The 12601-nt window shown below is 56.2% G+C and overlaps 1 protein-coding gene across 1 annotated transcript in view; it reads left to right on the top strand.

Moving 5' to 3' along the window:
- RREB1 (ras responsive element binding protein 1) overlaps window positions 1–12366 on the top strand; it is a 134974-nt gene extending 122608 nt beyond the window's left edge. The window contains 4 exon segments of the mRNA XM_041771889.1: window positions 787–951; window positions 6358–6981; window positions 6984–7166; window positions 8963–12366. Coding sequence (XP_041627823.1) covers window positions 787–951; window positions 6358–6981; window positions 6984–7166; window positions 8963–9459 — 1469 coding nt within the window. The 3' untranslated portion in view covers window positions 9460–12366.
- The last annotated feature ends 235 nt before the right edge of the window (window positions 12367–12601 follow it).

Raw genomic sequence — 12601 nt, 5'->3', positions numbered from 1 at the left:
AGGTACCCCGTGGTGGAGTTGGCGGGGACGTGGGGGCTGCTCGGCCACTTTTCTTCACAGGCAGGTCTGTGGCCGGGAGCACCTGCTCTAACACAGACTCGGGCCTTTGTCGGCCATGTGGACTGCCAGCAAGGCCCCAGGACGAAGCGGACGGAGAACCCCTAGTGCAAGGAGCGGACCTCCTCCGCGTTGCCTGCTGGGCCCGCAGTGAGCTTGGGCAGAGGTCACCCTAGGCCTGTCACCCTGGCATTTCCCTGCTTCCGGTCCCCCGAGGGCAGGCTGCACCCACCTCGGCCGGGCAGAGGGCGGTGGCTCCCAGGGACATGCCCGGCTTCAAGATTCCAGTCTGATTTCCCAGCATCTGTAGTGCTTGCCAGAAATTTCCAAGAGGTGGCTTCTCTTCGCGACAGATTGCAGGTGTCTCCTATCCCTTCACTCGCTCTTTTGTTGCCATTGTTAAGATTTTTAATTGCAATACTGTTGTTGTAAGCATCTTGGTTTCATTGTTAACTTTTAGCACTTTGAAGACAAAAACCTTCATTGCGTTTCGCTCAGGATAAGGCAAGATATCATTTGAGTTGTTGATGTTACCGGTGGTTTTTTTTGTTTTGTTTTTGTTTTTTGTTTTTTTAAGTGTGTGCATGCGTGCGTGTGTGGTTTTTTTTAAAGTAAGGGGTGGGGGGGGGGTGGATATGCCAGTTATCCCAGGAGAATGAATGGAAAGCGACTTTTCTTTTTCATTGCAGTAGAAAGCCAGATAAATATATATTTTTTTTCCTGCTTCAGGTCAGAAACCCTTCCCTTGTCAAAAATGCGATGCCTTCTTTTCTACCAAATCTAACTGTGAACGCCACCAGTTGCGCAAACACGGAGTTACCAACTGCTCCCTGAGAAGAAACGGGCTTATCCCCCAGTCAAAAGAGAGTGATGTTGGACCCCATGATAGCACAGGTAGTGCTCCCGGGTGACGGAGAGGAGGGCGACTCAGCTCTGCTAGTGTGGGAGCCAGCTCCGGCCACGTAAGCCTGGCGGGCTGCCTTCCCCATTCCTCTGTAGGACTCGGCAGGCAGGCGGTAGCAGCGGGCCCTGCCGAGGACTGGGAGCGTGCAGTGGGCTGGGGCTGGGGACACGCTGACATACCCCTAGGTCGCTCTCCCGAGCTGCTAGGGAAGATCTGCGCGGCCCTCCCTGTGCAGGCCCTCTCTGATCCTGCTGTTTGGCCCCCTGGAGTGGGACACGAGGCTGGGGCGGGGGGTACAGTCCTAGCTCTCGGTAGTAGGATCACCTCTGAAAAGGATATGAAACCTTACTGGCTCGGGGTGTTGTTTTCTCAAAGCCCAGCCTCTGCTGCATCCTACAGAGCAGGGACGGGCTCCCTCCGATGTAGGGTATTTCAGGAAGTCGTGATGCCCAGCCCTCCACGGGGAGGGGTATGTGGGGTGGGGGAGTTTTTCTCTTTAATAACTCTCTTCCCAGTAAAAAAAAAACCAAAAAAACAAAAACAAAACAAAAAAAACTTTGTCTTGTTTGAAAAAGCACTCTGCATGTCCTTTCTTTAATCACATCTCTGCTTGACCTGAATCCGGGTATTATTCTCATGTGCTGATACGTGCTTCCTTCCTCCAGCCCCTACAGAGCAATTAACGGCTGCTCAGTGCATCTCCTGCCACCTTTTCCCCCCCTTACAGCTTCTGTATTCACTCCTGTCCTCTATTCAGTCCATTCCAGCATCTCCCAAGTGCCAGGGTTCTGCGCCCCCCCCACCCTCACCCCCCAAGACAGAGCAGAAAACCGGCTGCTGCGGGTTACCTACGTACATGACAGTTAGCTGCCGCGGGTTGGCAACAGGTATGGACCCAGTCCTGCAGGCCGTGGAAGCCTGACATTTCCCCATTGCTCAGAGCCGAAGAGGTTCTCCCCAGAGGCGTTTGTCCAGGGGTGTAATTGTGTCTTGCACTTCTCTGCCTCGGATTTGGGTGGGGGTGGGAGCTGCGTGGCCTGGGAGCCCCCCTCGTTTCCCCAGCCTCCTGAGTTGCAGGGGGGCAGGGGCACATCTGAATGGGTAGCACTTCCAGGAAGGAGAATTGATCCAGACCCTCTGCCTTCCCCCCACCCCCAGCCGTCCCCCACACCCTAGTTAAAGAAACAGGCCCCTGAACTACCAGGCCCTTTGGGTAAGATCAGGCCCTCTAAGGGTATCAAAACGTAAGCCTGTTTGCGGGCTCCTCCCCACAGATTCCATCTGGGCATAACTTGCCAGGATCTTTGAGTAAAGAGAGATCGGGAACTTTGCCATGACTCGGATCCCCATGAGCCAGGGATCTGCTGTTCCGTCCCCGGGGACCCCGCAGCGATGCTGGCGGGACTCGCACGTGCTGCAGACGGTCGCTCTTAACGTTTAACCGCTGGCCACCGTGTCACCCGAACATTTTCTCGAAGCCCGGTTTAAGAAAGCAGCTGTGTGATTCTAACCCATAGTGATCCCAAGCGAGGGAAAGCAGTGGATAATTGAGGTCAAGGTAGCTGTTGGTTTCCCAAGGTGGGAGGCAAGTAAGAACCTGGTGCTGGATGGATGCACGTTGTGCACTTGAGCCTGCGGACAAACCCAGAGCCCATGCACCCGGCTGACCCCGGGGGTGTGGGCAGCCAGCTGCGGGAGCCCCCAGACGCAAAGCTAATCAGGATACACCTCTTAGCTTCAGCCCAGCACCAAATTTTACTCCGCGAATGTATTCATTTTTTTTAAATTGGCAGCTACACAAGTTCTGTTTTGCCAAATCCCGCTAGAGCCCCCACCGTTGCCCTGTCCTGGAGGTTGTGTAGGGTTTCTTTAAGGGACAGAGCCTCTGGAAAAAGAAAATTCACTGAAAGCTGTAATGTGAAACCAGCAAAGAGAAAATAAATGTTCGGTTTCGTTGTGGTCACAATCCATACATGGTAAGAAAGAAAGGGGTAAGGGGGTTAGGGATTCCAGGGAGAGTTTCAGACCCAGGTAAGCATGGCGGGGACCGTGGGGTGAAACTTGCTTTCGGGGCTCCCCTCCCATCAAGTTAAAAGTGAGGCTTTAGCGGAAGACCATAAACAACAAAGGCAGGAAACAGCCAAGGAAGTTCTCGAGGGGTTTTCTTAGGTTTACATGCCCAGCTTTCAAGTCCCTAATTTTATAACATAAGTCCGACTTTCTCAATCCTGTAAGTTCTTAGAGGAAAATGTACCCCAGGTTCCCGACCCCCTCCCCCAAGGGAATGCTAACAATGCTACGAAGGGGGCAGTCCTGGCCCAAAGGGGCACTCAGAGCTCTCCGTTCACTCTCTCGTGGGCGGAGAGGTTCCCTGGCCCGCTGGCTCTTTGGGGGATACTCGTGGTTCTTCTCGGGGTGATGCCTGCGGGAGCCTCCGTATTTGCAGGCACCTGCACGAGACTTTCTAAGTCCGTAGGAAGGTGGAACTTTGACTTCTCACCGGCCAGAAGCCCCCTGTGCCAGCGCGCACGGGCGGCCCGATGCAGACAGTAGCTTCCTCAACAGCTGCCCCCCTGCCCGGGTCGACTGGGTGTTTTTAGGTTGGTAGCTGGTCACGTCAATGAGGAACGTGGAGTTTCTAGGAAGCCGGAGAGGATTCATCGTTGAGCTGACATGAAGGTCTCCACTTGCCCCGTAGGAGGAGCTGTGGGTTCATTATCTGCTGGTGCTCGCAGGATCCCTGCTCCCTCTAGCAGTTTTCTGAGGTCTAGCATCACGAAGGAGGGCCGGGTAGGGACAGAGGATTAACAGCTAAGATAGGTGGCGTTGCTTATAAAAGCCATCTGTTCTGCTACCTGCGTTTGAAGGCGTAGGCAGTTGAAGGAGTGTTGGGGCGGGGGGGGGGGGGGGGGGGGCAACTAGGACCTGGCGTTAGAGGCTGGATATTGGTGAAATGAGAAGAGGCCCAGTCATCACTTAATGAAAATCAGTTGAAGTTGCTAGAACTTCCAGGGGCCCGGGCTGCCCTGTGGGACACTCCCCCTAGTGGGAGTCTGGGTAGAGCTGAGCCAAGCCCCCTTTTGTTCCTCAGAGGAAGGGAGTTGGCCGTTCTCGGGATTTAGGGTGAGCTCTCCATTATCCACCCTGACGGACGCACCCAAGAGTGAGAACAGCCAGGTATTAGCGTATTTACTTGGGTTTGGTTTCAGAATCCATCTTTTTTTTTTTTTTAATTTATTTATTCATGAGAGGCAGAGACCCAGGCAGAGGAAGAAGCAAGCTCCATGCAGGGAGCCCAACATGGAACTCGATCCCGGGACTCCAGGATCACGCCCTGGGCCAAAGGCAGGCGCTTAACCACTGAGCCACTCAGGCATCCCTTTTTTTTTTTTTAATTTTTTTAAATTTATTTATGATAGTCACAGAGAGAGAGAGGGAGGCAGAGACACAGGCAGAGGGAGAAGCAGGCTCCATGCACCAGGAGCCCAACATGGGACTCGATCCCGGGTCCCCAGGATCGCGCCCTGGGCCAAAGGCAGGCGCCAAACCGCTGCACCACCCAGGGATCCCCCAGGCGTCCCTTTTTAAGAGCATCTTAAGTATGTTCTGCTACAGGGAACTCGAAAACCCATTTGGTGAAAAAATAACAAGAAAATCAGCCTAAAAGCCATGTTCTTTGGTGAAAAAAATTAAGAGAAACAGCCTAGAATATACCGCGATAAAAAAGGAAGTAACCAGAGATTAAGCTCTTTTTTTTTTTTTTAATTATTTATTTTTGATAGTCATACAGAGAGAGAGAGAGAGAGGCAGAGACACAGGCAGAGGGAGAAGCAGGCTCCATGCACCGGGAGCCCGACGTGGGATTCGATCCCGGGTCTCCAGGACCGCGCCCTGGGCCAAAGGCAGGCGCCAAACCGCTGCGCCACCCAGGGATCCCAGATTAAGCTCTTTTTTAAGAAACTGAGCATATATACTTTTTTTTTTTAATTTTTTTTTTTTTTTTTTTTTTTTTTTGTAGAGTTCACACCCGAAATCCATTTACTAGATGCTCCCAGTCGGGATGATTCAAGACAACGAGCACACGGTTTTTCTGTAGAATAAGGCCTAGGTACTGGTGTATCTCGGGAGTCCTCTTATTTTAAACTTGATCATTTCATAAAGATCATTTATTGACAGATTTTTACATTGACACCATAAGTATTTGTTTCCTTCTGAAACTTGTTGAGATACTTAAATAGTGACTGCCAAAAGGAACAGCCCCCATAAGGCCAGCGGAGTGACGTAGTGGGAGTGCCGTGGAGAGGGCTGTAGGTAAGCCAAAAGCCCCGGGCAGGTGTGAGCGTGGCAAGCGTAGGGCCAGCTCCTCTGCCCCCAGCCCCAGGGCGGCCTTGATGGCAAAGAATCGATCGGGTGACTCAGAGTGATGGGTGTGGGCGGACATGGTGCCAGGTCGGGGCACATCACGTGAGGGTCCAGGTTAGATGCCTGAATCTGCTGGCTCGGGCCCTGTAACCACGAGGGAAGTCCAGCTGACCCAGGTGCCCCGAAACGATGGCTTTTGCCCGCCCGATTGTGGGAGGCACTTGCGAAGCCCTGCGGTAATAAGTTGGCCGTTGGATCTATGATTAAGCGGTAGTCCTCAGCAGACAGCTGCACGGTCCTCGCACACCTCGAAGACGTCGTCAGGTCCTCATTCAACCCGAATGAAGAGGTGACGGTGCTTCTGATACTTAGCTGTCGCCTGTTCGGGGTCGCTGGGGCTGCCACAGCGCCATCCGTTAGGACGGTCATTTAAAAACTGGTAGACTTTGCACATCTGGCTTTGCTCTGGGGGGGACAGGTGTAGGGCGAGGCACTGCTTCCAGTCACTGCGTGGGCCCACAGCAGCCAGGGCGGCCGACAGCGTGCATGCACCTCCTCCTGCCCCGGAGCGCCCCCGTGAATCCGTGGCAGGCGCCAGCGCAGTGCTGCGGGCTGCGGGGCCCCCCTGGCCGCTCCTGGGGGGCCGCTCGCGCAGCTGCCCTGTGTGTATTGCATGTTCGTATAATCTCTCTGCGCTGGAAAAATAACTCGTCCGGCTTAGCTTCCTCAACCTCCCTAGAGCTGCAAGTCTCTGGAATGCACCCCCTGTCCTCTCTCGCCGATCCTTCTGTCTGCTGCCCTCAGTCGCTCACACCTTCCTGGGGGCCCGTTGGGGGGCAGGGTGCTGGGCACCGCCGTGGGGGCCAGGGCTCTGGGCGCAGCGTGTCCGTGGAGGCTCCTCTTGCGTCCCAGGGTCACCAATGGCCTCGCGGGGGGTGAGTGGTGACACGGAGCGGGGCGGGGGGCGGGTCCAGCCGAGAGTCCCGGTGGGGGGCCCCGGGCCTCAGCCTGTGCCCCTGTGCTCGCTCCCGCAGACAGCCAGTCGGACGCCGAGACCCCGGCGGCGGCGGGGGGCGAAGTGCTGGACCTCACCTCCCGGGAGAGAGAGCAGCCGGCGGCCGAGGGGGCCCCCCCTGTGCCCACCCAGGCCCGCGAGGAGCTCCCCGCCGAGGAGGTGCAGCCCGGGGACGGGCAGGAGCAGGCAGCTGGCGACGGGCAGGAGCGCGAGGAGCAGCCCGCTGGGGACAGGGACGAGGACGCCGACGGCCCCGAGGACGACACAGTCAGCAACAAGAGCCTGGACCTCAACCTCGCCAGCAGGCTGATGGGCTTCAAGCTGGCCGAGGGCGACGCGGGCGCGGCGGGCGGCGGGGGCCCCGGCCCACAGGACCACAAGCACGCGTGCCACGTCTGCGGCAAGAGCTTCAAGTTCCAGGGGACCCTGAGCCGCCACCGTAAGGCCCATGGCCGCGAGGAGCCCCGGGAGGACGGCCCGGCCGCCAGCGGAGGGGGTTCCGAGGGCCCGCCGTCTCCCGGCCCTGAGCCCGACGAGAAGCCCCCCGCCGACGCCTCCTCCGAGGAGCCTGCCGCGGCCGACGGGGTGGCCTCGTCGGCATCCGATGCCTCCGGGGAGAAGCCGAGCGAGGAGGCAGACGGTGCCTCGATGGGGAGAGTGTGGCCGAGAAGAGGTCCTCGGAGCGGAGTGACGACGACAAGAAGCCAAAGACAGACTCCCCGAGGAGCACGGCCAGCAAGGCAGACAAGAGGAAGAAGGTGTGCAGTGTGTGCAACAAGAGGTTCTGGTCCTTGCAGGACCTGACGCGGCACATGAGGTCCCACACAGGTAAGGAGGGGGCCGGAGTGCGGGGCGCCGCCGCTGCCCACGCCTGCCCGTCCACCTGCCCGCCCAGCCTGTCTGCCCATCCACCTGCCCACCCAGCCTGCCTGCCCATCCACCTGCCCACCCAGCCTGCCTGCCCATCCATCTGCTCATCCGCCTGCCTGCCCAGCCCATCTGCCCATCCACCTGCCCACCCAGGCCACCTGCCCGTCCACCTACCCACCCAGCCCATCTGCCCATCCACCTGCCCACCCAGCCTGCCTGCCCATCCACCTGCCCACCCAGCCTGCCTGCCCATCCATCTGCTCATCCACCTGCCCACCCAGCCCATCTGCCCATCCACCTGCCCACCCAGGCCACCTGCCCGTCCACCTACCCACCCAGCCCATCTACCCATCCATCTGCTCATCCACCTGCCCGCCCAGCCCACTTGCCCATCCAGCCCACCTGCCCATCCACCTGCCCGTCCAGCCCAGCTGCCCATCTACCTCCCCACCCAGCCTACCTGCCTGCCCACCTGCCCACCCACCCATCCACCAAGGGGCCCTTTTGCTGGCACATGCTGCCCCTGCCACCGCCACCTGAATCAAACACCTCCCCCAAAGCAGCAAGGCCGAGTTGAGGTCCTGAGCAGGCCCTTGGCCAGGTGAAGTCCGGTAAACTCGGAATTTAACCGGTGGTTCTCTTTGCCATCAGAACGTACAGCATACAGGGATGCAGCATGTACCCTCAGCAGCGGTAGTTTTGAGAGCACTTTGGTCAGCCCCCCAAGCCTCAAGTCTTCCCAGTTCTAGAACGGGCTGCCCGGTCCCATAGAAGCATCTAGAAGAGTGTGGGTGCTGGGTGTTTGGGACCAGCGTAAGCCTGAGGAGGACTGGGGGTGAAGCCTGGGAGCCGGCAGGTGCTCGGTGGGAGGCACCTGGGTCCTGTCCTCCCCCGTAAGCTGGACATTTGGCTGCACATGCACACAGCGAGGGGCTTGTCCGTGCTCCTTCTGGAACTCCCCACCTACAAACCCCCCGAAGCAGAGCCATTGTTTTGGTAGCAAGGGGGAGACTTGGGTGTCCTCGTAAAGCTGAAAGATGTGAACCCATCCCTCGTCCCCCTTTCCCCCACCCAAAAAAACAACCCCAGGGCTTGCACCTCAGCCTCTGCTTCCCTGGGCCCCTCCCGCAGCAGCCAGGGTGCCCGCATCCGCCCCACGCCCTCCTCCGCCCACAGCAGCTCGGCCTCTGCTCAGGGGATTTGGAGGGCTCCGGGGCTTGGCTCCCAGCAGAGAGATATTCTTGGGCTCCTGGCAGGTGGTGCCCTCAGCTGCTCACAGCCCAGTGTTTGTGAGCGGGACGGAAAGCCCCAGCTGCTCCGCATCAGAACAGAGTGTCTGGTGCCTCGGGCTGACGAGGTGCCGCTGTCCTGCACGACCCTCAGGAACGGTGCCCCGGCCCTGTGAGGGGGACTTCACCTGAGGTTTCTCTACAGGCCTGTCTGGGTGTCCTTGAGGCATCCAGCTGGGGACCCTGGTTCCTGCATCCGTGTATGAAGAACTAGTCTGAGAGATGGAAGGGAGAGGGAAGCGGAGGCGGCCCCTTGCATTTCTGCTTCCTTATTTTGCCAGTTCAGACAAATAAGAGGGTTCGCCCTGAGTCCGGGTGCGGGCAGTGCGGGGTGGGGGGCTGGCCCTTGCCACCTGCTGCTCCTTTGGCTGCACCCATGGCTGCCACCCACGTAGGCCACGGAGGTGCATGGATGCCGGCGGCCCCACGGTTAACAGACGTGACTTCTTTCTCTCGCCGCTCCAGGAGAAAGGCCCTACAAGTGTCAGACCTGCGAGCGAACCTTCACCCTGAAGCACAGCCTGGTTCGCCATCAGCGGGTCCACCAGAAAGCCAGGCACGCCAAGCAGCATGGGAAGGACAGCGACAAGGATGAGCGGGGCGAGGAGGACAGTGGGAGTGAGTCCACCCACAGCGGCAACAACCCCGTCTCAGAGAACGAGGCCGACGCGGCCCCCCCGGCCAGCAACCACGTGGCCGTCACCCGGAGCCGGAAGGAGAGCCTGGCCGTCGCCACCAAGGATCCCAGCCGCAGGGAGGAGCGGGCGGCGCTTCGGACGGCGGGCGCTGGCCAAGCTGATGCTGGCAGGAGCGCTGCCAAGGCCCCGCCGGCGGGCAGCCCCAAGGAGCAGGGGTCTCAGGGCGACCCGGGCCCGGAGAGCCCGCCGGCCCTCGTGCAAGATCTGCCCGCCCGTGCCCTGCTGGCCGCGGACGGGGCCTCGCCGCTCCTGGGAGTGGAGTGATAGTTCACCCCGTCCCCCCGGCGGCACACAGATGAAAGCCAGCAGAGCAAAGTGTCCTGAATCTAGATTTCATGAGGTTTCCTCAGTGCCCTTCAACTATCGGGGAGTGTGTGTGTGTGTGTGTGAGTGAGTGAGAGAGCGAGCGAGCGAGAGCAGGAGCGGGCCGCCCTGCCCGGTGCCACAGCCTTACACCCCCGTCCAAGAGACGCAGCAGGTGCACACTTCGAGTGCCTTAAGTACTCACCAGCCCTTCGGTGTAGCCTGGGTGTTGTGTTTCCCCAAAATGACTGTTTGGAAAAAAAAAAAAAAAAAAAAAAAGCAGATGTTTTAATGAATTATTTGGAGAGGACCTTTTCATTTAAGCATTAACGTTATCTTCTGTATTGGTGTGTCTGAGCTTGTCCTTGCGAATCTGTGATCGTCACCTATGTTCTGTGAGCTGGAAACAGAAGAAAAGAAAAAACGCCCTTGCATACCCACAGCCAATAACTGGAAGAAAATGATGTGAATTTCATGTAAATTGCCAGAGGAAATACGGATAAGATGTTCTTTTCTCAAATAGACCTTTTTCTTTTCTGTGTTCGCTGCCTGGTGGAGCTGTAGTTTGGTCCTCGGGATGGCGGGACGTGGCTGACGAAGGTTTCCAGCGTGGCGCCAGCCGAAACCAGGAGAGACGCTAGCTTCGGCCCCGTACTCCCGTGTTTCCAGCGTCAGACCTGACACTTACTGTTCCAGTTTCAAGACCTCCGTTCTTAACTTCCAGAGAAGAGTTAACGCTGGCGACTTTAACCTATGGAGAACGTGCGAAGATGTCACGTATCTGATCCCCCCCCCCTTTGGGTATATGTATTATTAATATTATTATTATTATTATTATTAGTTCATCAGTTTGCTGGTCTCTGCAGTCAGCAGAAACAAATGGGCAATATTTGTCCCGGGAGACCTGGGCTGCCCCCGGGTCCCCGCGTGGGCCTGTGCCCGCGGCTTTCCTCGGCACCCCCGGGTGGCAGCTCTTCTACTGTACTTAGACAAGCCTTTCTTCCGTGACTGCAGAATCCAGCGGGGGGGCCGGGAGCGGTCCTCCCTGGCGGGCGGCCGAGAGCAGCCCCGAGAGGGCAGAGAGCAGCCTGGCGGCCAGGAGGCCCGGCCCGAGCCTTACCCGCCCGTGCTACTGTCACGTGCAAAGCGAGGAAGTACTACTACTGGTTATAAAACGCACACGGGAGATGAAAGATGAGACGCAGATTTGTATTTACCTTCCTGTGATGTGGGGTTGGTGCTTGACGATAAACATGCTGTTTCTAACGTTCCTGAAATTGCCTGAACCCCGCCACCACCACCACCCCTTCCCCGGGTGCAAAAAAAAAAAAAGGGCAGGATTTCTTTTTTTTTTTTTTTTCCGTGAGCATCCCACGCAGGCAGTTAGAGTCCCCTCCCTGCAGCCGCCGGCAGCGGCGAGAAAGCTAGCCCTGCTGTAGCTGAGCATGCGCTCGGCACCCTGTCCTGCAGCCGGCACCTCTGGGGTGCCCGAGCGCCCCGTGTGCCCCCCCCACTTCACCCCCACGAGCACGGACACGCCCCCTTCTCTGTCCCCACCGACAGTGGCCAAAATCCCAGCAGCCCAAACTTCAAAGGAAGACGTGTATTCTTGGGATAATGACAAGCGATCTCTTTGCATGTGAAAGGAAAAAGGTCGAGGCATCTATGACTTTTCAGCTTTCCTGGGGAGCTGAACCCAGAACCGGGTCGACTCCGGATGAATACAAAACCAGAACCAATGATCTCCTGTTATCACTTTATACCCGGTGTGGTTTGCGGAGTTAAAAACCAGTTCATGCATCCCTTCGTTTTTTTGTTTTTTTTTTTTAAATGACGATTGTTTTTTTTTTTTTTTTTTTTTTTGTCGTTGTTCTTATTTGGGGTATCTTGTGTTTCGTTTTCCTTTGCAACTCTCCACACTAAAACCCGCGACTCTGTGGAGAGAAGCCATGACTTAGCGCTACGCTGCGGTGAGATGTAGCAGGAATGGGCCCGGCCGCGCGGCCTGGGCCGCAGCTCGCAATAATCACTATTGATTTAAAGCTTTATTTAGCCTCCATCTGTACCCTCGTAGTCGATAAGGTCTTGCCACATTTTATTAGTGAGGTTGAGAAATGTATTGTCTGTCATTCTGTCCCCCTCCCCCCAATATTAAACTGTGAAATTTGTGATTTGTTTAAACTCTGGGTGAATCATAGTATAGTTTGCATGTCCAGCTAATTTGTTTCTATACATTTTGTTTGATTCTCTTTCTCCTCCTCAGGGCTTTTACAAAAAAAAAAAAAATAGTATATATATACATATATATATATATATATATATATATGCGTCCATATATATATATATATATATATATGGATCTTCTGAAAAGTTTTTTGAGGTGCAAGTTTTTCTCTTGTTTTTCTCTTTGATTTATGGACACAATGCTGAGATTCAATCACTACATGAAACTCCTGGCTGTGAAAACAAAATATGAAACCCAGAGCTGTTTCCCAAACAGCCCCGGGGGGGAAGCTACGTGACAGTCGGCTGCCAGTTTCAGAAAGATGCATCCATCGTACCTTCCACCCTCTTCGTCTCTGTCCTCTCTTCAAGAAGGAAGTTGATCCCAGTGATTTCAGCCCATGCATTAAACAGGAAACAATAATAAATGTGTAGAATTCATATTTTTCTAAAGGGAACTTAACTGCTGCTACGTGTTATGTACAAAACCGGTTTATGCCACATGAACAGAATCACAAGTTTGGTTTTGGTACTTTTTGTTTCTCTTTGTATTCAGTTGTATAGTACTTCCAAATTCAGAATGAGAAGAAAAGCTGTTCTGTATCAAACCATCTAAGCAATAAATGTTATATTTTAAAAATGGCAGATTGCCGGTCACCCGGGCCGTCCTGTCATTTGCTGTCGTCCCACCAGCTTGTCTGGCACCCGGACTGCAGCCTGCGCAGGACTGGCGTCCGGGGCCATCGGGGGACTGTGTGCCCGCTCCCATCGGCCCGGGCCCCAAAAGGAAGCCCTGTCCCCCCCACACCACCCCACACCACCCACGGCGGCTCCCAGGAGAAGCCCCTGGCCTCTGGCTGCAGGTGCTGGGTGGGCAGGA

The sequence above is a fragment of the Vulpes lagopus genome, chromosome 10, assembly GCF_018345385.1.
Source record: "Vulpes lagopus strain Blue_001 chromosome 10, ASM1834538v1, whole genome shotgun sequence".
Taxonomy (NCBI): Eukaryota; Metazoa; Chordata; class Mammalia; order Carnivora; family Canidae; genus Vulpes; species Vulpes lagopus.
The sequence above is the reverse complement of the archived record's forward strand: the minus strand, read 5'-3'. Positions and strand labels throughout refer to the sequence as shown.